Source organism: Tyto alba, unplaced genomic scaffold (assembly GCF_018691265.1).
Source record: "Tyto alba isolate M040663 unplaced genomic scaffold, T.alba_DEE_v4.0 Super-Scaffold_16, whole genome shotgun sequence".
Lineage (NCBI taxonomy): Eukaryota > Metazoa > Chordata > Aves > Strigiformes > Tytonidae > Tyto > Tyto alba.
In genome coordinates, this window is record NW_024881278.1 from 31559343 (window position 1) to 31586212 (window position 26870).

At 37.4% G+C, this 26870-nt stretch overlaps 1 protein-coding gene across 1 annotated transcript in view; it reads right to left on the reverse strand.

Moving 5' to 3' along the window:
* The window catches only part of CRIM1 (cysteine rich transmembrane BMP regulator 1), a 196205-nt gene that overhangs the window by 95791 nt on the left and 73544 nt on the right, over positions 1-26870 (reverse strand). Inside the window, exons 3-4 of the mRNA XM_033011059.2 lie at positions 9859-10101; positions 1086-1206 (exon numbers count right to left, since the gene is read on the reverse strand). Coding sequence (XP_032866950.2) covers positions 1086-1206; positions 9859-10101 — 364 coding nt within the window. The remainder of the gene's footprint in view (positions 1-1085; positions 1207-9858; positions 10102-26870) is intronic.

Here is a 26870-nt window from a genome sequence, read left to right on the forward strand (position 1 = left end):
AATTACAATTTGTCAAGTTTAGACATATATTTTCAAATTTTAATAGACAGGATTACTGTACTATATGAAGTTCTTCAAATCTACTTTTCTGCTTTTTTTTTTTTTTTTTAATAGATGTAATTTTAACTCTCCATGCAACAAGAGACCCTCATATTTCATGGAAACAGCAGTTTCAAAGAAGTCACCACATTAAATGTGTAACCAAAGGGTACCCAATAGGAAAGATCCCTGATTCATCATGACACTACCTTTGCCATTTTCTACTTTCTGAATTCTTTGCAAGTTCAACACTCCTTTACAATCTCGGGGGGGGTTGAGAATACGGCAATATTGTATGGTGCAAAGACCTTTCTACCAAATAAACTGACCAGTTACACCTACAGGAAATATTTTATTTTTTGGGCAAAATATTTCCATTGATGGTACTTTTTGCTTGATTTTGTATTTATCGGGCATATTGCTGAATAAGGATTTGGGGAGTCTGTTATAAAAACAGAAGCTGAAACAGCAGTGCAGAATTTTGGAACAAAACCAACTTCAAATTGTCTTATTTTTCTAACTGTAATAAATTATACCTACTTGAACAACAACAGAAGTAAAATGGGAGTATTTGAAATAGCCGTTTCCCTACAGTTCCAGATAGCCACCATCTTTTAGCTTCTTACAATGGTCTTCCACATACAAAAAAACATGGCTTTTTTTTCTTTGACTAGGCGAGATTTTCTCTCACATATCTTCTACATGTCCATAATTTAATTCCTTACCAACAAAGACCTTCAAAAGCTTCTCAAAATAATTTAGTTTTGTAAAATTAAGTGAATACATTGAAAAAAAAAAAAATCAATCTAGAGGAGCAAACCCCTCAATTTTAGGAAAAATCAGCTTCATGCATTTGCACTGAGAATTTTTTTCTGCTTCTAAAAGGTAGATTTTGTATTTTTATCAGCCTGACACCTTTAACCTACTTCATAGATCTGTTATTCTGTATTAACATTTATTGCCACAGAAGTATGCATTATTATCCTGTATTTATAGCACCTGAATTGTAGAGCAAGTTGAAAATACTCAGCCATCAGGACACCAACCTTGTGGGCAGGGTACAGCAGCCATCAGCCGTCAGCCTGACTTGGGTTTCATAGCTATCCAGTGGGCAAACAACTTGTTGAACAGGAGGACATTCGACTGTGCTGCAATCCACACTGAACACTATGGAGGAAGGGGAGAAGAAAATTCCTTTTACTCATGCTTTAGAAGCTTTTTGCAAACTACTTCATCATAAGCAACCAGTTATGAATCAGCATTTAAGTCAGAAAAATTATCTAACGAAGTTATGCTCCGTAGGTAACATCACAAAAAGAGTTCCATTCTCTTTAAGATTCACTTTTTAAAATTATTGGCTTGGGAAGTAACTGAACTAATATTAGTTAATGAAAAATTTATAAGAGTTAAACAGGCAACCTTAAACGATCATTACAGCTGTGGATAATATTAATTACCAGAAATTTACTAGGTTACTAAGAATATATTTTCCACACAGCTTTTAAAACAGTTAACAATTCACTGTTTAATTTTTTCCTGATTAAAGTCTGTTTAAAAAGTAAAATACCTGAGTTATAGGAAATATATAAAACAAATTACAGATACACCGGATTTATGCCTGCACATGTAAACTACATTTTAAAAGATTATTCCATTAGGTTGTGCTGTTTAGGTATTTATACATGGCAAAAATAGAAATGTAAACCACCAAATATATCTGCATTAACAAGATGAAGAATTCCGCAAAACTACTGAGACTGACTGATGCTTTTTAGAAAGCAACAAATGCTTAGAAATGCGAAAAAGAAAAATCAGGCTGAATATACATTTATTCCTATGAGTCATACTCAATAAAGTTGAAACACATCTTTATCTCATTTGGTCCTACATCTCCCAAGTTAAACAATACCAGCTCAGGCATTATCTATTTGCTATTTCTTAGCATAATTACACTAAGGAAGTACAGAATAAAACATGGTTCCCCTCTTTAAAGAAATAAGCTACCTACTGACTGAGCACGCAGGATGAACAGAGTGAGATCAGACTGAAAATTACACAGTCCGAAATCCCTGATTACTGATTAAACTTCACTTCAGTTTTGACGCTATTACGACTGCCTACTGTCGTGCTAAAGCAGCTTGGCAACGCTACACCACACCTCTTGTGAGAGCTGAGACCTCTTCCAAGTCCCATTTTCTGTCTTCTAGTCCTACACATTTTCAGTCTTGATCCTCAGAGGTACACAACAATAGTAATTCAATTGGCCATAACGTGATATCAGTCTCAGAATTACATCTACTTAGTGTATCTCATTAATCATTTGAATGAAAGCACAAGTTCAATGGAACCAGTTTGCAACTCATCAGTGTTAGGACCAGTAGGTTTGTCCTAAAGACCGTTAACTCTCCGAGTATACGAGCACGTGAGCATCCTCTGTATAAGCAATATTCAGAATCTGCCTTTTCCCAGTAATTTGGGAAACTGAACCATCTGCTAAATCAGAGCAACCTGACAAGTTCAAGAGGTTCTCACTGAGAAAATGCACAAATTTAATTAATATCTATTTTGTGGAGCAATGCAGAAAATTGCTAAATTTAAATGGAAAGATTTCACTTACTCATCTTGACAAAAAGCAATTATCAAATTAACTTTTGTATCTCTTGTAAACACACTAAATTACCTATTTGCCTTTAAAACGGGAATATTCAATTTCATAATATTTCAGTTTAAAAAACCCTAGAGTTTTGGGTTCCATTTTATTACCACATATGAAATGGTTCTTCTGTGAGAAACATACATCTAGTTCCTCCATTATCACAACAGGCACTGAGAATCACGACCTCGTCGGCATGGTCCAATGCGGCCAAAACAATTTGCACGATTCTGTTGTGCCAAGTAACTACCAATGCCCAATTCCCTGAATTTAAACTAGTAATCTTTCTACCTCCCTGGATTCAAGGCCCACTCCACCTCCGGCTCAGGTAAGCAGTCTGGGAAGAACCAGGCAACAAGTTTCACGAACAAACTGCTACCGCACGGCTACTTCTGTGTCCATCTTTGCATATACCAGTAATGACAGTGAAAGAAAAAACACAAGGAGAATGCCTAATCATGCCACCAAGTCTCAGCTAAGGTGTTCTTTCTTCCTAAATAGTTCACATTCTTTCCAGTGGCTAGAGTGTGCTAGTACATGGCTCATTAACACTGAAAAGCAGCCCAGTCTTTCTTTATTAAAAAAGTACAGACCCCAAAAAAATTACAAACGAACCCCAAATCAAGAGCATTCAAATAAAAAACTCCTGTAATTGTCTGTAGTTGTTCAGTTGTTCCCCTGTTTGATTTGACTTACCCTTTTTTATTTATTTTATACTGATCTCTTACTAGTACCACAGCACCCTCCAATTCTCAAAAGGATTAGCAGGATTTGGTGAACAAAGGGTACGCACTGAGCTTATCCACCCACAGAATTTTATAATCCACACTCATAACTCCACCTCAGTCTTCTCTCCAAATCGGGGGATCTTTATTATTACATTATCATAGAACAGGTGAGGTTGGAGATGATGTCTGGAGGACACCTGGTGCAGCCCCCTTCCCAAGCCAGGCCACTCCGCTCTGGCTGCCCAGAACCATGCCTACACAGCTTCGGCATATCTCCAAGGAGGGAGACACAACCACCTCTCTGGGCAACCTGTCCTCCGTCACCCTCATGGTGAAAAAGTGTTTCCTGATGTTCAGAGAGAACGCCTGTTGTTTCAGTCTGTGCGTGCTGCCTCTGGCTCCTGCCGTTGTGCACCACTGAGAAGAGCCTGGCTCTGTCTTTACCCTCTCCCTTCAGGTATTCTGTGCTCTGATGAGATCCCCCCCCCCCCGAGCCTTCTCCTCTCCAGGCTGAACAGCCCCAGATCTCCCAGCCTTTCCTCACAGGAGAGACACGGAGAGATAAGAAAAGAAGGGAAAAAAGTTCCTACTGTTTTGCAAATTTAAATGGGTTCCTCAAAACTGGAGAAGTATTGAGAGAAACTTCCAGATAAGCTGAAAATATTGTAAGGTTACAGAACAGTCTTCAATTAGATACTTCATTACTTAAAAAGATGACCCCAGATTAGCTGCACTACTGTCCTAAAAAATAAGACTGCAAACATTTGCCCCTGAACTACTAGTTTTGTTTTCACATCTTATATCAATTCTGAAGTGTACTTTCCATGAACAGGTTTATAAGCTGTTATTATATATTTTATTATAAGCTGAAAAAAATTAAATTCATGTCTAAAGAAAATGACTTTTGTCTATTCTATAAGCTTCAAGCTTTAAATATATACTTTGACAAATAAATACCTTCAAGAACTCATAAACATGTTGTAATTTCCTATCAGTGAAGATGCATTTGATGAACATTTGCTTGTAAGTCTTCAGGAACTTTCCCATGCACTGAATTTGTATACAGTAGCATCTGACAGGTACCATTTTTTCTATGAGAATGTAGCAGAAAACCTAGCATTGTTGCAGACCCTGACATTGCTGCAGTAACATGCAACCTCCTTGGTAGACTAGAAAACTGAAGGTCTCTGGTCACGAAACTGCTAATACCTCAGTGAAAATAATTTTATAGTAGAATACGTTAACAAAAGTATATTAAGGTTCACCTTTACATATTATGCTGGCTTTTCAATTAATAGAGCGTAGAGTTTAGGGGCAAGGTCTAAATAGCTACCTATGCAAACAGCTATCTGTGCAGGGTCAAGGCAGCAACACAGTGGCTCAGCACAAGAGAGACTTTGTATTTTTCCAGAAGTCACAGCTTTCTGAGGGTCCTGTACAAGGGTACACAGTCTCCTTCTTCAGCAGCTAAGCAGCATCACGTAACACCCTTTGCTTTCAGTTCAGATGCATTTCAGCTGGTGCCTCATGAATAACAGAATACAACATGACTATATCTGATAATGGTAGTTACTTTTGCTCAGAGAGGGAGAAAGCAAACTTGAAAGTATCTCTCCACAACAATGCATCATCCTCTTTACATTCCTTCACACTTCAGAATGTATTAAATATAACCAGAACTGATGGCATTCCTGGACTTTCAATGCAGCTGTATCACTGTCTGAATCACTTCCTTAACTTCCCTATCACAGGTATTTTCCAACATGGACCCCTGATTTTTTTTTTCCTTCCCTCACAGTCTTTGTTAACTTATAAGCCATTTCTCCAGCTCCATTAGAAATGTATCTGTAATTCTTCCCCACTCATTTTCTCCAGTCCTGTCCCAATCTCATCTCTTAAGTCATCTCGACATCAGCTGCTAACAAAACATGTACTATTTCTAGTAATGGAGAATTTAAAAAAAAAAAAAAAAAGTATTATATAATTATATTTCTCTCAACTCTGTATAAAACTCTGATTTTGTTGACCCTTGTCCTTAGTGCAAGACTGTAAAAATTCCAGACCACATTATCAACACTAAGCTGTACCAGGGTGGAGCACAAGCTACTTCCCTGCGCATCATTACACACTACCTACTAAATTTTGCTGCTGATCTCAGACTTTCCATTGAGCCCTGACTGCACACAATTCCCCAAAGAAATAAGCCAAACAATAACATTCTCTTTACATTTGTGTTTAAACCAAGAAAAAACTCCATTTCAGTAAAAGCTATTTTCAGGCCATGCAGGGGTGCTGGAGAAGGTGAGTTAGTGGACGTTCTGCCAGACTGATGGAAGAATGACAAATGAGCAGTCCTTCCAACAGAGGTTCTCTCTAGCACAGCAGACATTTTCCAATGCTTTCCCAAGGACGTCAGAAACTAGAGATGCCACTCCCCACCTCACCGTACACAACGATGACCAAAGAAGAAGGTAACAATAAAGGTAGAACAAACACTTGTTGGGTAACTGCTGAAGTAACCTATTTACCTTTATTCAGAAGCAGCAGCTAGAGTTCCTATCACAACTTCAACAAAATACCTTTTAGATTAGATCTTAACTCCATCTTTAAAAAAGCAAACATGATTTTAAAAACATCGTGGCTCATACTGTTTTAGCTTCTTAGCAAAAGAGGCACATGTACTCCCACAAATCTTGTTTCAAGTTATGTTTATTTTTACACATTATGCAGCTCCATTTGAAACCGTTCATTCAAGCTATCTTTAGGGAAAAGACCCTTATTTTTGAAGATACTTTTTAAGAACTGTAACTCCCAGCTTAAAACTAAATTCAGTGATCAATTAGTAAATTCGCTGCTCATGAATGGCCAGTTACACACATCTCATAGGCATGAAGTGGGTTGCTTGTGGCACCAGACCACTGTTACCTCACCTCTGAGCTTAACAATTGCAGCAAAACAAAAGGGACACGATATTATTTTTCGTCAGTAGGTACCACAACTGTGGTGAGATGCTTGGTGGAGCAACAGGTAAGAACATTTAAGACAAATTGATCTGGAGGTTAATAGACAGGTATGAATAAGCTACTAAGTTTCTTCACTGTTCATTTTAACCGAATGCCAATGCCTTTAATCACTGTATTCCTGAAGTACAAGAGGTAGGAGAGGAAGTAGATCTCAAAATGAAAGATTTTATTTTTATTCTAGCATTTAATGTTAAGAAAACACTTTCTATTTTCCTTTCAGTAACTCAGTTGCCAATCACAGTATCTGAACATATGCAGTTCTCAGCAGAAGGCTCCAAACTCAAATGCCACTGTAAACTGGAGAGCAGTGACATCTTATTTAAGGAACAGAAATAAACACAATTTATACTTTAATTGCGCAAACGCTTTACACTGGCATAAGGCAGCACTGCTATCATAGGAAGCAGTCCTGTCACCTTCTGGAAATTTGTTTCCACCAGAAAGCCCTTGCTGGTGCAAAATCCCTATGGAGGCTGGTTGAGCAGACACGGAGGTACAGGAAGATCACTCTGGTAGCAGCACTCACAGAACTAAAGGTTTTAGGTCTGTGGCAAAGTATGGAAAACAGTTTCCTCTGTTCAACGTGTAAACTCTATCGACATGCTAACACTATTCAGTAAAACTAGTGACATCAGACCTGTAAGAAACTCTGCACGAACACTTACATACCAGGCCTTATACTGTCTATTGACCCATTTTCTTCAGCAACATGGCTTTAAAAACAGAAGAAACATGAAACAGAGCACTGCTAGTTCAATTCCTCTCCAATTCTTTTTTCCTACAATTCTTCAGGATACCAAGTCAAACTCTGAAGACACAAGGCATATTGCCAGGCTTACCTCAATAAATATTCCTGTCATGTAAGGAGCATGATCTGATTTCACTTTATGATCACTGTTTCAGCAAATCCACATGGATAATTCATAGCATTCATACATACAGAAAAACATTTATACGCTGCTATATATACAGTAGTGCATGTAGATACGCATAGAGAAAAAATGTCATAAAACAGCACAGGAGAGGCAGGATGGACTAGATTAACTCCAGAGTCATCTGGTCTTCCAACCTAAATTACTCTATAATTCTATAATCCTGTGAATATATAATCTTAATAAAACAAGATGTTCCATTGTCTGCTCTCAAAGAAATTTATTTAAGACCACAGACAGTGAAGAACATGACGGAACAGTTTAGATGGAAATGAAAAACAGCAAGGATCATACTGACTTGCAAATTTAAAAATAAAATCCTGAACTTCCTACAAGAAGCAAAAAATTAAAAAAAAAAATCAGTATTTGTTTAGTCTCTAATTTTCTTTGAATATCAAGTACAAATTATGTTGTATCCACAAGTACAGTTTACACTCTCTGAAAACTGAGAAAAGTTCAGATTTGCAAAGATTTACCATTAAAAAAAAGCAGCCTTCTGTGGTAAGCAATTTGTAGTCTACTAAGATTTGTCAACATTCATCTGCTCCTTTCCCTGTCTTCCAGTCTTGTGTTGGCTTGTGTTTCCTTTCTGATCTTCCTACCATGTCACATGTCAAGCGAAAAAAACATCTCAACCAAATTTACAAAAGTCAACTTGGACAGCCACTGAAATATAACTTGACAAAAATCAGACTATGTGTTGACTAATAATTCCATATTAATAGCACTCCCTTTTTTTCCCTTACACTCCTCAGCCTCTTAGCCTAATAAATACGCTTTCATCACCTCCCAAGGTAAGGGTGAACCTTCTGCTTTCCCTTAGCCCTCTCAATTTCTAACCCTCATTGCAAAGCTCTACACTTCCCTTAAATTCTGTTAGTCTCCTTCCCCAATCTCTTCAAAGCCTCTGCTCTTCTACCCTCCTAACATGCATCTTCATTTTTTCAGTCCCATGTACCTCTACCTCTTAACTCCCTGCAACAAAAAATGAAAACTACTTCAGAAAACAACATACACACAGTCACAGAAAACCGCTAATGCAATAAATAATCACATACTCAATCTGAAGATTATGTTACACTAACAAGGTGAAAGCAACCTTCAAGAAGTAACTTACAAAGGTTAAGCCTGGACTGAGTTATTTGCAAACTACAAGATGAGAATGCAAATAACCATCAGAAGGACATGATCAGAGCTAACATTTTGTTAAGTAAATAAATAATCCAAAATCAGCAAGATAGACTTCAGTAAAGGCATACTTGAAGTATAAATAGGAAGAACTAAAATGTACAAATATTGTGGTTCCGTAGCAGTCATGCTACAGAAAGATCCTGGGATCATAGCATTTCACAAACTAAATGTACCTCTTGCAAAAGAGTCAGCTCTTATTTAGAATTTTGCATGAAGGACAGAAAGTAGTTATTCTGTAGTATTTAGTGCTGCTGAAGACTCACTGAAAATAGCAGCCTGCTTTTGGACACCACATTTTAAAGACATGTGGATAAACCTAACAAAACTTATAGAGGGGCAACATAACAAGGAAGGAGTCCAAGGAAACTATGCCATAAGAAATTACAGCTAACTCTAGATGAAAGAAGACTAAGGTCGATAAAATATTTCAGAGAAAAAATTATTATAAAGACTTGTTCATCAAGTACTCAGGACATAGAACGAAAAAGTTTGCTTAAATCTCAATGCAGAGAGATTTGCATTGGATATTAGGAAAAACACAAAGAGAAGCACTAGAAGATACAAAGACTGTACAACTCTTCTGTCGAGGATTTAAGAAAATGTTAAACAAGCATAGGACAGGCACAGCTTAAGCATACTTGAACCTGTTTGCATATAAGATTTTGGATTATACAATTTTACATGCCTGCTTTCATCCCTCTATTTTTATTATTTATCTTAAGCAAAGCCTGGATCAAAAAGAAGAGTGAATTACATCTTTCACTTCACTGAGAATAATAAACCACAAGGGTGATTTGTGTTCTCATGAAATAGAAAATGGGTAAATACTGAAATTGTTGTAAAGTCTTTCACTGTCCTCCTCCCACAATCCTTTTGCTCTCCAGTTTTTAAGGGTCATCACTCCATAATCTAGAGAAATCTTCAATCAGAAACCTTAATTCCCTATCCATGCACAATATATTGCTACTATGAAAAACCTTTGTATAATCTGATCAGTATATAAACGTATGTCACTCTCACTAGTAGCATCCACAGAAATGGAATATTCTCACTAGGCTACTTTTCCCTTTGTTGCGCAGTTTAAATTAATGTCTGAAGAAAAAAAAATAAAGTAATATTTCTCATATATATATATTTTTTTTTAAAGGGTATTACCCACATCCAATAGTTTTAATTTTGATGAAGAATCAGAAGAATTTAGAGGCTATACAGGCTTTATTAAATGCAATTATATAGGTTATTGTGCTTGTCAGACAGTTAGAAAAAAACTGAAAAATCATGTCTGCTTTTACCTGGTTTACATTCATAGAGATCACAGCATTCCCCTGGCTTTCCTGATGCCTTGGAAACCAATATATTCAAATAGCCAGGCTGGCAAACCTTCCTCAAGCAGCCTGCAGGATTACACACGCAGCGGCTTGGGAGTGGACAGCATTCACCGGGAGGAGCGTAGCCTTCAATCAGGATGGAATCCTCTGGACAGCGAGGAGAAAACTGGACTTCACAGCGGGCCTTGGAGCAATCGGGTTTCTCTTCTGAAAGGGAGAGAAAAATCAGCATGCCATAAATGTCAGTAAAACACTGTAACAAAGTGGTGAAGATGAGCTCAGATAAAGCTCCCTTTCTTTTCCCTCCCCCCCCCCCCCCCCCCCCAAACAATAAAAAGAAAAGGAAACTGCTGCTGCTGAACTGATTAGCAAAAATTATGGAATATGCTTAAAAAATATCGGTATTTTTAAGATGGCAGGTGCATTATGAAACACTTCACAAAAATTCTAATTTGTGCAATGTGCGTGACTGCTGAACCTACACAGCCTCAAAAAACAGCTGAGAAGGTACACATTTGGCCATGACATTAAGAAACAACTTGTCATATCATGCAGAGCCCTGATGTTCACACCTACACCTTCAGTTTCCTAAGAACTTCCATTATAAGCAAACTGATTTTAACTGACTTATTTATTAAACTTGAATAACCTGACCTGAGATTTTACCTATCCAAAAAGCTGGTTAGAACTTCAACAGCTAATAGATTTGGAAGAGTCCATACGTTAGCAGAAGAGGATTTTTCCTGTACACACTCCCAGTGGTCACATTAAGTGTTGTTCATATGTACTTCAGTGGCTTGAAAAAGTAAGAGAGAACCGATTTAACTAGCACTGGATACAGGTGCTAGAGGTATCAGGCACTGCCTGCAGGCACGTAGTAACAAGAAAAGGAAACTGGGGAACAAGGTCAACAAATTGGTAGGAAAGATGACAAGTTGAACAAACTCTGAGGTAAGACAAAGAGACAATGGAGATTCTCAGACAACTAGGTAACGCTCTTCTAGAACTTGGAAAAGAAATCAAGATTCCTCATTCTCAAAAAAATGAATCTTAATTCTTGCAAAAATGTTGTGTCATACCCTTCAGTGGCTAAACTACACTGGGAAAAATCAGACCACTCCTGTGACCTATTTACTCCGTAATGCAAACAGTGAGAAACTTGCTCATATCCAAGAGGGTCTCACTTTGCTCAACACACCTGAGCACTGTTGAAAAACAAGTGGATTCAAAACACTCAGAAGAGCAGTATCTTTATGTTAACAGGGCTCAGTGACTACGTCTTTGGAGGCAAAGCAGGGAGCATTCCCAGGCCTGACCAGAAAAAAACCCTCACAACAACAGAAACCCGAGACCTGAATTTATAAACTGTTTGTAAACTAGAGGGTTCTACAAATGTCACTATTATCCCTACAAAATTAATTGACTACTTTGCTTGTCAGTAAAGTTAGATGCAGAATAGTAGAAACAAGTAAAAACAACAATAATTTTATTAATCTGATATTTAAGATATTGCCATGTTAGAAATTAATCTCTAGTGATAATTTCAAAGATTAAGACATATTAAGTAATATCTTCTCGCTATTTTTGAGGTTACTAAAGTTTGGGTTTTTAAACTAAAAGCAACACTGCAAATGTGTAATTCTGCTTCCACACATACACTGAATGTCAACAACAGCAATATTTTTTTTCCAGATGATCATTTTTTTAGTATATTCTTTGAAATTCTAAGTCATATTGAAGAATCAAAGCAGTATTGCTTGTCTACATAGTTGATTTGCTAACTGTGCTTCAGTTTCATTTAAACTTAGAGGGATATAATGCCTAGACATATAAGTGCTTAGAAAAATACTAATCTAGGTCTTAGCATTAGTAATTGCAAAAGGAAATCATGAATACAAACATTTGCCTCAATTTTAGTTGGCAAATATAGCGAAACAGAATAAAAAAATAATTACACCTATTTCCTTCATGTACAAGTACTTTATATATTTTTTACAAACAACAGAGATCATTAACTTAAACGTTATACTCAATAGCATCATAACTCTTTTCTTACAGTTAAAACCCCCATTATTTCCATCTATCTTTAAAATAGTCTAGGCTAGATGTATACTTTGCCTAGAATTTTAAATAACATTTGTAAGACCAATAATTTTTAAACATACCCTTATGTTTAGATTCTTATCTGCTTTATTAAACACATTGTTCAGACCGAGCACTACTGGTTACAGAGGTTCACTGCAGAAATTTGTATAAATAATAGATAACATACTAGTTTCAGTTTTTTATTGATATTCTTTAGTTTATGGATATAATAAAAAGCTTGACATTTTAGCTTCTAGAAATCTTTTATTCACGACACGTTGTTCAATCGTGCACAGAAAAGTGATAGAACAGTAGTGCAGTAGCAGCCCTTGAAGTTAATGCTCATGACAGACCCTTAAATTCACACTGTTCATTACTTGATCTACTCTAGCATTATGCATCCAGTGATTTTCTGATTTTCATGACTAACAGATAATGTCATCCTCATGCAGTCTCACTTGTGCAAAGACTTTATATTATACATATTTTAAAAAGTCTACCTGCTATTTTTACTTAACTGCATTTACATACAGACATAAATCTATATCAAGATAAGTGTTTCCTTAAGGACTGTTTGTATTTGACCAATCTAAGCCAACTTTCAGAAATGCAAGGTTTGTCAGAAGTGCATGTCAAACTGTTGGGATTCAGATTATTCAGGACTTCAGATATATTTATTTTGAAGACCAATGCAAAGTCCATTGTTGGAGTTGATAAAATCACCTAGCAAACATGACAAAAACAAGGATATGACACTATTGGCATGGAAGAAGCATTGCAAGCAGTAGAAGAGAGAAATTTTAAATAGAGAACCATGACAAATATTTTTGTACAAAATGTTCACTCAGTGGTTCATAGTTATTATCTTTGACAGTCTTTTCCACATTATTGTGCTCAATGTTGTTAACTGTAACAGAACACAATAGGACTCTACTATTAAATAAAACTGGCATCGCTTTCAGAGGAAATGGTTTAAACACAAACAACCACCACCTTGCAAAGACATGTTTGTGTTTTAATACCAGGTTATACAACACCAGCAAATATTTAGAAATCAAACTTTAAAGTTTTCCTTTTTAGTCCCGTGTCACTATTACTTTTGTACTTCATAGTCCTGAAAAATAAACAAACCCCCCTCCCTCCTACTACACGTGTAAATATTGTGCTTCCAAATTATAATCTCAAACTATGTACATGGTAAAACATTCCCTTCTCAGTATAAGAATGCAACTGAGCAACAGGAAATTCAAATACATTAACCCAAGCTAGATCAGCCAGCAGACAATTGACCTTCAGCTTCCCTATCTCTAGCCCACAGCAGAATCGAGGGCAGGTGAAGCAAATTTTTGCACACTACGTCATGATTTGTTTCTTGATCTAGATGTGGTCTTCCTTTTGTGGAAAGGAGTAAGCAGGTGAAATGCCATGTGACTGTCAATATTTTAAGTGTTTTCTTGTAGAGTCCCCACTTCATACTTCTGAAAATAGTCTTTCTCTAAAACATGACAACCCAGCAACTCCCAGTGTAGCATTACTGTATTTTAGTTAAAACTTTCATCAGCTAGCACCACACTACCATAACTGTGTCCTGAGCCCAGCACTCACTGAAAAGTAAGAAGGTGGGAGTTCTGCTTTTCTGCAGTTCATAAAAGCTTATACCCATCTCCTTTATTTACCAGTACAGCTGTCTCTATATAAGACATATTTCTACAATTCATTGTACTAAACTTGTTTACCTTTTCATTACTTGATTGAAGAATGCATCAACATTGAATTTGTTCTCAAAATAAATTACAAACATTAATACAGCCATAAATGCCATTGCTTTACCAGGATTCCTGATTTCATTCCACTACACACAGCTATTTAGGATTGCATCAAACAAGAGTAATGCTTTAATAGCTCTTTTTTTCCTTTATTAACACTTCTAGACCTTACAAAAGGAACACATAAGAAAACATGACAGAGCAGAATAATTAAAAATACAACAGACTATCGCAAAAAAAAACAGAAAGGTAAGGCAATAGCAAGCTACCTTACATAGAAAACAACTGTGAAATCATTCAGCACTGATGTTTTTGCTACTTTACCCTTTTTATATACCAAGCGGGGCCCGTTACAAAGCAGCTTCTCAATAGTCCAAGGCAGATGCACAACAATAACCTACTGCTTCTCTGTCAAATACACACATACACTATGAAGTACTGATCTCTCTCCCAGATGTCGTTTTAAGCTATTCTTGCACAAATCGGGACATTCCTAACCAACATCTTCAAAGTCAAAGTATCACGACTTAAACTCCATTTCATTATCTTAATTTTGATAATAAATAGAACATAAACAATTACCAACTGTGCCCAGAAACAGAACTTAATTTTTCAAAGCAGTATATTGAACCTAAAAAGTTAGTTTTCGAGGAAAGGAAAAAATATGTATGTGATTCACTATGAAATAAATTAGCACAGCAAATACATAAGATACTTATTCCTGAATAAAGAAGCATTTTAACACACAGATTACATGGGAAGAAGACGTGCATGCGTCACATTCTGCTAATCCATAAGGTAGATCCCCTCACAAGAACAATTTCATATAACCTATACTATATGTAGGAATACAGGAAAACTATTTTTTAAAGAAGATGGCTGGTTTTATAAGTAAGAGTTTGTACTCAGGACACTCATCACCTTAATTCAAATGTAGTTTTATAAAACATTGTTCTACCTCTACCCTTGAAGCAGCCGATAGGTCTCATTTAATAAACTGACTGTTTTATCAAGGCAAGAAATTGCTTATACAACTCATCAATTAATTTAACAAAGTGAGGAGTTGTATACTCTTTTGCTGTTTGATTTTCACAGAATCAGAAAGTTAATGGAAAGAGCATATACAACTTAATCACATTTCAGTCTCTTCTTTGAAAATAAACCACTAACAAGGAGAACAATTACTTGTCAGGGATGCATCCATCAAATGTCTCATAAATTAAGTCTGCATAGATAACCTACAAAACACTAAGAAAAACTTAGTTGGCTGCAAACGTTGCCTTTATGTTCAAAAAAGTAGCATTTCAAATGACTGCGCAAAGAACAGAAACTATCAGTTGGTTTGCTGATGAGGTTTCTCTGTGGGACACATTCTCTTTATAGCTTTTCATCAAACACCATCGAAGCTGGGAGCGTTCTGGTATCTCTGACATCTCACCAGCCTGAGCCAACAAAGAATCTCTATAGAGATAAAGAAAGAGCCTGGATCAATGAAGCTTTTACGAAATACCTATTCTGAGCCAGTCAATCTTCTCAAGAAATTCAGAAATGTATCTGGAAAAATAACATTTTTAATAAACTGAACACATTCCAAACAGGAAAAATGATGTTTTGATGAATTCAAAATAAAACTCCCATCCTTGGAAACAAACTTCGTATCTGCTCTAAAAGGCAGCCTTAGAGACCATTTAATACAAAATTATTCAGTTTACCAGTGACAGTGGTATTTCTAGGTATAAATTAACACTGGTACCAGATTTGCATTTCAAGACAAACTTTATTTTCTGAGGTCTGAAGGTTCAGGCTTACTTGCTGTTACTCTGCAATTAGCCTGCAAAAAGAACCTGCCACTACTAAGCACGTAACAGAAGACACCCTACAATTACCAAGAATAACTGAAGCACCTAAGTTCCAATGTGTAAATGAACAATACAAACTGACTAAGCTACGATGTGCTTTAAGACAGGGATCATTCATTTTAAAAGTCAGGATGTCTCAAAAATATTTATCATTTTCATCTCAGAAGCACACAGGAAAGTTATAGCATCTCAGAAGTCAAGGCATTAACATTCAAACTGACCTTTCATTGCAACCACAGTGTATTCGTTATAAAGTGCATGAGGGGGAGGAGAGGAATCTTCAAAGGATAGAGTAAAAAGAAGAAATCAAGATGTGCATTTCTTTTCTTTCGTTGCCATTAACATTAGTTTGTCATAAAACAGCAGTCTTAAAGCTAGAACTTTCACAAAGCTTCCCCATATCAAAAGCCAGTATGTGTTTTTAAAATTCTATTTCCCATGACCTTACAAAATTATTATGTGGAAGTGGAGGTATAATGGCAACTTACTGAAGTCTTTGTGTTACAACCAATGATGTCTCTGAGAGAAGGTAACTTATTTATCTTCCTGAAGGGTTTATACAATACTTATAGTGGCCACTAGTTAGAGATGTTTTTATTAAGATAGTCACTGAATATAGGGAGTATAGATCTTCGGGGGGTTCGTTTGGTTTGTTAAAATAGAGCAGTTGTAACAAAACCCAACCAAACATACCTCCCCCCCATCTTGGCTAGTACCAAAATACTGTGGAAATAAAAATGATTCCTTAAGAAGAATTAAAAACTTCACGTTCACCTCTGCATCAAACTCTTTTCCTTCATTATGTTTGTATGCTCTGCTTTGACACGCAGAGAACGTATATGCCAAGATTAGTTAATGAGAAAAGCAGAACAGTTAAAGCATTGCTTAGCACGGTGAAAGGATCTTAAGGTACAACTAGAGTGGGAGAAATGGAGAAGAAAAGCCCCAGTGGAGGTGTGAGGGTGGTCTTCTCATTCTTCGGGTGAAACAAAACAGACCCATGCTTTCCTGCAAACCTTTTCAGGGAGGGATTTTTATAATTTTGTCAAAACTTCATGTGACCAGAGATGCTTTTACTCAGTCACCATAGAAACGAGGACAGAACGTTTTCATCCAAGGAGAAGGCTGAAGACAACTATCGGAGACTCGAGTCTCAAGGCCTCCTCTGAGATATTTAAAACTGTTCTACAGCTGCTGCTTAAAAACAAGTTTTTAATATGTACACGTATGGATATACATATGTATATACATAGAGAGAGCATAAAATGTATTTTTAATGTTAGGTCCCTAAGAGGAATACAGAATAAGAAGCATTTCAAAATAGCTAGCTCGTATTTCATTTTACAGAGCAGTTCAAAATAGAATATGGTTAATAAAGATTAACATATTGTGTGACTAATTAAAGTGATGTACTAAGGTCAGCATACATGCTTTGAAGACGTGTTGTTCAGCTTTGCATTTTCATTTCATTGTAAACTGATTTTGTGAAATCTAGGCTAAAGTACAGCCACTTTTACTGTACAGTCTTACAGTCATCATTGAAACACATTCCAAACAATAGGCATACTATACTGTACTGTTATACAGTGGCAGGAAGGAAATATTAAAAGGATTAGGGATAAACAAGAAAAATGATTACCCAGCTGAAGCAGTCAGACAGACAGGGATCGATATCGGAATGCAAAATACCCAAAAGGATTTTCAAGAATCAAAAGAACAGTTATAGTAGATTAAAAAATGAGATTACCTTACACATACAACATGCACAGTACTGTATACGGATGAACTGCTACAAATAAAAAAAGGAACTAGAGCCTGACCTTTTACCTAAAACTGAACTTTATTTAAAATCCATTCTCTTTTTTAAACAAGTTTAGTTTTCCCTTCCAGCATTACAGCACTCTGGATTTTACATACTCCACAGTGGAGCAATCTCTCACCCATATTATGGATTAATCTTCTTGTACTGTTAACAGCAATGGCCTGCAACTAACCTGGGTTAAAAAAAAAAGTCACACGCAAAAAGACAGTTATAGACACAAGTTTTGATAAATAGGCACTTGTCAATATGCATCTTTGCAACACGGTATTCACTACAGATTTGCCAAAGATTTTTAATTTCAAGGACCAAATAATGAGGAACAAGGGTTACACCACTGAAGACAGATAGAACCAAGAAAGATGATAAACCCATTTGGATAGCAAAGCTATTGGGATGTTATAATTCCACTTACTGAACTTTCTTCTTTTCCTGTACTGAAAATACTAAAGAGAAAGGTTGTAATTCAAAACCAAACCCACACTGGCATTGCAAACAAGCCTTAACCCCAACTGTCATCTACCAAAGAAGAGCTTTTACCAAAATTAATGAGGATTTGTCAGACACTCTGGATCTAAATGCAAATTCAAGTTCTGTGAAACCAATATTGTCTGTGGCAGTAGTTACATTGGGGTTCAGATCTCCCAGCTCAAAGAATTTCTCTGTTAGGCTTAGAAACAGTCAAGTCTGGAAAACACAAAGGTAGTTTTCCTTTTCTTCCATTTCATTTAGAACCTGCTTTCAACAGATACACAGTAACTTAATTAATATTGTCTTAATATAAATGAACAGCCTGACACCAACAAGTTAATCCAAATCTATAAGTGATAACATTAGCTTTCTGCCAAACTGTATGTGAGAGAAGGACACAAGCCCAGCCCACTACACGGTGGACGGGGAGGTGTGCCATCCCAGGGACAGGATCCATTTGCACCGGCAACTGCACCGCTTCCAGTCGCAATAAGGCACCTTCAAATTTCAGTACTGAAAATCCTTGAGAAGTTAGATGGAGAAATGAGCAGACAGCTACCTGTAGTCAGATTTACAGCTGGCTTTCCCCCCTTGTAAAACAAAATAAAAATAAAGTGTTTTCAATACTGTCATGACCGGAATAATACTGTACATTGTGATTTCTTTATATGAGAGAGCCTATTATTCTGGATGAATAATACTACTCCTACTATTGGTCAATCTTTATACTGGCAAACAACTGAAATCTCCAAAGAAAGAGTATGTAAACAGTAATGAGGTGGTCTCAACTACAGAGCCAAGACTTCAGAAGAACGCCAAAACATTTTGGAAGCAAACCAAAAATGAAAACGCTAAATTCGCAACCAGTATAAACTGCATACACTTCAATGACTTACAAAAACTTACACCAGTAGTAAATTCACTTAAAGCAGAAAGTATTCTTTATCACAATAATATCAGCAGCTGCAAACCAAAGGTAATGCTGAATGCATACCAAAATGATGGTAAAGCACAAATATTTGGAACAATTCTGCTTAATATAGCTTAATAAAAATAGAAGCTAGCTGACATCTGGAGAAATAATCACAAGTATTCATTGAAAGAGCAGTACTGCAACACACACCTTGATGTGACAGGGAGAAAGGGGTTTGAAAGTGAGCTGATAACTTATTCCCCACAAAGGACAAACACCTGGGGAGGCAGCCCTGGATGTAAGCAGTGCCGACAGGCATGCTGTACCACACAACCACACCCAAATCAGAGGTCTCAAATCACTGTTTGTTTCCTAATCAAAGTCTGAAAACATAACAAGGACCCAGAAAACATCTGCGTTTGCAATAAATGCAAACTACAATCAAAAATAAATTCATGATTTTACAAAGAATTCACACATGTTAAGAGATTAGCAATCAAGATAAACCTCTGAACAGCAAGAACAGCAATCAGTTTTCTAGAGCTAGATTTAAACAAAGCAACTGAGGTGTAAAAATTAATTTATAAGTGAGAGGTTTGATATTAAAAGGAAAACAACTTTTTGTTATTAGTGAAATTGAATCAATTCCTGTCTGCCCTTCAGTATTCTGCTTTGTTAAGTTAATAAAAATAACTAAGACTTGTGCTTTCTTCAAGTTCTCTGATCTCTGCTAATATTCAAAAAAACCACAAAAACAACCTCAAACCACAAAGCCAAACCAACAAACAATAAAGGGAGGACTTAAATGCCTTAAAATACTTCTGGCAAGTAAACTCCATTTTATGCAAATTAGTTTTCATAGCTATTATGTTCAAAGGAACCCTGTATGTTTGTTAGCAGCTTAACCCTCCTCACCATTTCTTTGTTCTCTTTACTAACCTAGGACACTGCAGTTATCAGAAGGTATGAAGAGAGCCATAGCTTCCTTCTTTTAGGCAAACTGAAGGTGACTACTTCCAATGGTAAAGATGCAAAAAGCACGAATAAGCAACATATCAGAAGACTCGGTTGTGAAAGAATTTAAAGCACTCTGGTTCTTTTATTGGAGACAATTTGCCATATTCCTTGTAAGCAATATTTAAAATATTATATTCCCTGGATATTGACTTTCTTGAATCCAAAGAGCGTCTGCACTAAGAAAAATATAATTAAATTAGGCACTTGAACATCACATATGAATTTTGTTAAATTTCAAGTTCCTGCTTGCAATACCTGTTTTCAGTGCTAGCTTGGATGGGTTTCTGTTTTTTTCATAACTATCAATCACGCAAATACAAAAAGAAAAAAAAAATCATTGGGTAAAACAACTCCAAAAGACAAAAAGAAGCACATGAAATTTTAATTTTAGTCTAAGATTTAAGCCGTTTAAACTTGAGAAGACAGCTGTCCAACTGTTCACACAATAATTGTTGGGAACTGATTAGAAAAACAAACAGGTAACTGGAAATTTGAGGATCATCTATTCTTCCCGCTTCCAAACTACAGAGTATCCAAACCATAAATGTCTACACATTTATGAAGAAGGAGGAAAAAAAAGAAAAAAAAAAAAAGGCAGCAACATAAGTCACATCCACACACGTATTCATAACCAGTCCCCAGACATACTAAAGACCACAAGGAACCACAGTATGCGAACGGCAAACAAGTTGCCCCATTCTGCAGTACTGCCACACAAAACCCAGTGCAAACGCCAGATTACTTTTACCACAAACTGAGAAACACGCAATATCCGCAGTCTTTATTCCTCACATAGTCACTAAACAGGTGCCTGCACAGGGCTATGCAGGTACATAAATAAAATTCTCAAAATAAATAATATCAATTAAACACAGCTTCACGTCCATCACACATTAAATGCTACTAGGTATCACCACCCTGTTGCATCATCCCTTATTCTACCTCAAAGCAGCAACATCCCACAGAGGGAATTAAATAACAAAACTACAAAAAAGCAGAAAGTCAGAGCTTACACAGCACTGAGCTTCCGTTAACACTAGTACAAGGATTTTGCTGACTGCAGTAGTCATTAAACTTGGATCCCTCTATTTCAAGCTGGATTAATGCCAACACCTTTTATTACTAACAAAAGACAGTGAGTCTGGAAAAAGGCCAACAATCCTATGCCAAATATATAAAAACAATCTCTCAATTTCAGATTATTGTTGGCTGCAGCATTCTTTAATTAGATTCAGTTTCTGATCTCATTTGAAGCATACAGTTGTGTATTAACTAGCTAGGAAGCTTGTTTCCAAGAGCATATTAAAGCAGAATGATCTAGACGACTGCAAGTATGGAAATCCATTTTGCCCAAGTGTATTGCTTGGATTTTTTTTTTTTAGCAGAACTATCAAAGTAGAACAGCATTCACAAATTACCCTGGCTCAGAGATTTATTCTGATTCTTTACCCCATGGTCTTCTTACTCTTCCTTCTCCACTGTCTTTTCCTCTTATATTATCCACTTACTGTTGATGCTCTCTTTAAAGCACCCCCCCACACACACACACACACACACTACTAGCTACTTCACATCTTTTCTAACCTTTTGTCTTTCTTACTATACATCTCCATTAGTACAATATGCAGCTACATACTTGGTTTGTTTTACAATCTACCTTAACACAAAATACTGTTTTCCCTTAGACACACACACAAAAAAGTGTATTTGTGGCATTTTGCATACCAACTTCCATGACACCAGCACAAAAAGAAAAACTAAGAAGTTCAGATGCAGAAGTATTTAATTAGCATAATTTCCTAGGGCAGTTTGACTAATCCTCCAGCCCAGAGTTAATTTACAAGCCCTAAAATGCCGTTTACATACCTTTGTGGAACATTTTTCATAGTGACAGAACTACTGCCAGGATACTGCAGATATGGCTGCACTTTATAAGGGAAGCAAATCAGTAGTATTTTCAGTAAGATTCCTATGATGCCACTCCTTGCATAGGTTTGGAATTCAATCACACCCAAAGCCATTTTTAGTTTGAACTCTGTACAGTGCACTGCTCAGGAATCAGACACAATCGGTGTACATTAATCCTACAAGTTTGCAGTAAACATGTTAGTTTACAGAGTAGAAGGTCCAGTGATCAGAAACAAGGCATACCAGCTTATTAATAATCTGGTCAAGTGTAAAAGACGGCACCTAATTCACTGAAGTGATATTAGCATCTCCAAAACAAGAGAGCCACCAATGATGTATTTGATGAGCTGACAGACTCCTCACTGAACCTGGGAAAAACTCTACAAGTAGGAAGATGAGGGATCCAGTTTTGAAAAACAACTACTGAGTGCCCTGAGGAAGGGACCGGCTCTGTACACTCTCATGTTACAATTATAGCGATTCTACCTCAAACACATGCTGGGAGGCAACACAAGCAGGAAGACAAGAATTTTAATTGAGAGCTGTTGCGAACAAAATCATTCTACTGCCGGAACCAGGCTAATGACAAATAGAAGAAAAAGGCTGAGGTTACTAGTAAACACTAGAAAACTGAATCTCAAAAGATGCAATGATAGTTACAACCAAGATACTGCACCGATCGTATAAACTCAGACAGTACATTTAAGAAATCCAAAGACCGAGAATATATTCCTTCATATAGGTCAAGCTGAGACCTAGTATTGCAGAAGTCAGCAAAGCCTGAGCAGTGCCAACCAGGAAAGCCTGGTGACATCCAACCAGATAACAGAAGAAAGCAAAAGCTACCGAACAGCTCCACCAAATACCACAGATGCTGATGCTTATGCATGTCAAAGCAGAGCGATGCTGCTTTAAACAATACTGTGTTTTCATTGGTTTTCCCCATTTGGCTGGAAAGATACACCAGAGAGAATAAAATCCAGTATTGTCACATGAGGTATCTCACATGTCACTTAAAATACCTCAGCAGTACAGCTCAGTTGACAGCAGTCCTCACAGTAAACCAGCAGCAACAAACAAAAGCAAATGAGACAGAATGAAAAATATTTCTCTGTGCTCAAAAGCAGAACTTTAGTTAAAGCAGTTGCAGGTGTTTAATTGTTAATGAAGGTGGTATTAATGAGGTGAGCTTTAGAGGATACTTTTCATTAACACAACTCAAAATGCACGCATTTTTTTCAACAAAAAGCTAAGTTGCATAACATACCACCTAGTATTACCACTGACAATCAAACAATTCTCCTCTAATCTTTCTTCAAATCTATTCAATGAATGCATTTTCTCAACACAAATACTTGCTTTCATGGAAATCTGGATCAAGACTTACAGCGATTTATCAGAAACCTCTGTGATATAAGCATGCAGGAAACACAAGATGAAGTAATACTGATATGTCAATAATGGTAAATTAAGATGCAAATATGTCAACTCTGCCACTTGTGAAGCCTGTCTTCAGAATCTCATCACCATCAAGAGAAAGATTAATTGAAGTACAACAGAAAAAAGGTAGGAATTTTACTCTACATTTCTTACCACATGCATACCCTCCCCATTCACTGTGTCCCACTAATGCCCTAGGAGAATGTTTAAAAGGAAGCAAAGTTAATAAGTTTAATAAATCTTTCCTATACTTGCACTACTGATCCTAACCTTATGCTTAACCCACCTAATGTCCTATGAAGTAGGTTTTTAAATACCATCTTTAACATGCTGACCTTCTCCCATTTCACATAATTTTCTTGAATCACATTGTAGATCAAGATGTTTTAACACAGCATTTAAGTCTCAATTATTTCAGATAAAAAGTAAAAAAAAAAAAAAAAAAAATTAAACTGCATCAATGTCATATTCTAGCCACAATTTCTATTGTACTGCAAAACAAGCAAAACTTGAATCACAAAAATGGACAGTGGGACAAGCTCTAATAACATGTAAATACACAGTTTAAGAAATATGGAAACATTCTCTTTGGAAATAAATTATTTATCGAGCAAGATTTAAGAGCAAGTCTTCAGTTAGCATAAATTGCTTGACTTTGTAATGTGCAAGACATGAGACAGTATAAATTCACACAAGTACTTTGAAGTCCTTGATTACAATGTAGTAACCAGGTCTACTGACTAAAAAAAAATAATTTAAAAAAGCCACCCCAAAAACCCCCAAGAAAACAACAAACAAAACAAAACAAAAAAACCCCAAACAAATAATAATAATTAAAATAAAAAGTATCAGAAGAAAAGACAACAAACAAAAACTTGCCAAAAGAACAGAGAGGCTTATATAACTAAGCAGCCAAACCAAGAGACACCAAATGCATAGAAAGGATGCTCCAACAGACACAATATTCAAAACACCTAAGACAAAATTTTTGCACCATATTCAACTGGACTGAGTTTCTATTCCTAGTTTCAGTAATTCAGACTATTTTGCTTCTGTTTCACTTCCCAATCTACCACTCCTTGTATAAAGACAGTTGCTTCACAGGTGCAGGGGCACTTGTTCTGCATGTGCTATTGTGCTTTGTACAACACACCATCATTTTACAGTCAAGATCCCTAGGTGCTAGGCAAAAAAACCCAAAACAACCAAAAACCAACCAAAAACCCCACCACTGTTTAATATGTATCTGAAAACACCATAGAGCTGCTAGAAAATCTGATTAGTCTGGAAAAAATGCACAAATTTTTTTTCAATACAAAAAAACTACATCTGAGTATACTTCCTTGACTATAATCAGCTGAAGAGAAGATAACACAAAGTACTATCAGATGAATATTCACTAATCAGTCACTGGCAAGTAGTTGCGAATTGGTGTTTTGAAAAGAAACATCAGTTTACCAAGTTTTAGGTAGTCAAAATTCAGGCTAATCAGAAGTATGATGTATTTATGGTTCTTTTAATTAACCCTTAAACCCTAGTCTGAATGCTCGCAATGCAGTTAGGTAGTTTGCTAGAAGAGTATTATACTGATTAGAATAAAGCAAGAATGGAAGAAAACACAATTTGGTTAATCTTTCATAAACAATTTTTTCATAAGGCAGCTGTTTCAAAGGCCACGTAGAAGAGCCACTGTCCCAGCACGTTAAGCCCTATGGAGTAATTTTTCAGGCTGTCCCAAATGCATTTTAAGAAAAAAGATACAGATATCGGAGATAGAGGCAGCAGCTAAACTAACCACAGAGTAAGAAGCAGGTTAAGTACTAATGTCTCACGGAAACTATCTGTTCCAACTCATGGAGAAATAGGAAAAATAGACTCCTGTGATACTTTTGCAAAGGTCTCAAGATTTTGCAAGAGAGAGCGCAAAACAACTCAGGGTGGCCCCTAGTGTGTCCCATTATTATATTCATATTGGACTGTTATTTTCCATCATCAGAAATAACTGGCCATTCACCGAGGGGATTGGTAATTCTAAAAGACAAGTTTGCAGACTGGAGAACTTAATGTTCAACACAACAGTATTACAGGGTCACCAAATCTCTTTAAAAAAAGGACTACTTTATTTACAACCATAAGCCACAGTAATAATATTAGCCACCTTTACTTGTCTATGTTGACCCATGATGCAAAGTGGGAATATGTAATATTAAAGATCATCCAGTCCCACCCCCCTGCCCTGGGCAGGGCCCCCTTCCCCCAGCCCAGGGGGCTCCCAGCCCCGTCCAACCTGGCCTGGAACCCTTCCAGGGAGGGGGCAGCCACAGCTGCTCTGGGCACCCTGTGCCAGTGCCTCACCACCCTCACAGGAAAGAATTTCTTCCTTATATCTAATCTAAATCTACCCTCTTTCAGTTAAAACCATTACCCCTCATCCTATCACTACACTCCCCAATAGAGTCCCTCCCCACCTTCCCTGTCCCCCCTTTAAGCCCTGGGAGGCCGCTCGAAGGGCTCCCCGGAGCCTTCTCTTCTCCAGGCTGAACCCCCCAACTCTCTCAGCCCGGCCTCCCAGGGGAGCTGCTCCAGCCCCCCCAGCATCTCCGTGGCCTCCTCTGGACCCACTCTAGCAGGTCCAAGTGCTTCTTATGCTGGGGGTCCCAGAGCTGGACCCAGCACTGCTGGTGGGGTCTCACGAGAGCAGAGAAGAGGGGGAGAATCCCCTCCCTCAACCTGCTGGCCACACTGCTCTTGACGCAGCCCATGGTTGGCTTTCTGGGCTGTGAGTGTGCACTGCTGGCTCATAGTCAGATTTCCATCCACTACTCCTCCTCCCAGGTCCTTTTCCGCAGGGCTGCTCTCAATCCCTCCATTGGTGAGGATCTATCCTTTCCTAGCCTGCCAACTGCAGAGTAATTCCAGTCCACGTAGATGTCTCGAGGTCACCTGGTTCCATCCCGTACTCAGAGCAGGGCTGATGCTAGGTCAGCTGCTCAGCTCCAGGTATGTTCGGACAACCCTGAGGATGAAAATTCCACCCCCTCCCTGGGAAGCCTTTCCCTCTTTTCACCCTCACAAAACACTTCCCAACATCTAACTGAAATGTTCCTTGTTGCAGCTGATGTCTGATGCTTCTCATCCTTCCACTGTGCACCTCGGAGTAGCACCTACCTCCATCTCCTCTGTAACTAAGTATGAGGCAGCTGAAGACAGCAATGAAGTCCCTTCTGCTGCTTCCTTATTTTTAGGCTGAACAAAAAGTCTTCTCCCTGTAGATTGTGTACCCCAGCCTCCTACTCAAGCATCCTCATTGCATCAGGGATCCCCAAACTGGGCACACTATGCCAGATGAGGTTCCACCAGAACTGAAGAGAAGGTATGAACATCTCCCATCTGGGTTCTGCTGGCTGTGCTCCTGCTAATACAACCTGCCATGCAGTTGGCCTTCTTCACTGCAAGGGCACACTACTGACTCACCTTCAACTTGCTCCACTGTCAATCTTGGTCAGGATTAAGTCATTATTCCTGCTTGTGACAGGTAAACTTTGTCCCTACTGAAGTTTTCATGAGGTCAGAAATTTCTACAATTAGTAACAGATTGCCCCAGCGTGACCTTATCTTTATTAGTAAAACAATTGAAGGAGGGTTTTCCATTCCATCATCAGCTTCTAGAGTCCAGCAAGCCAAACAGAAACTCCAAA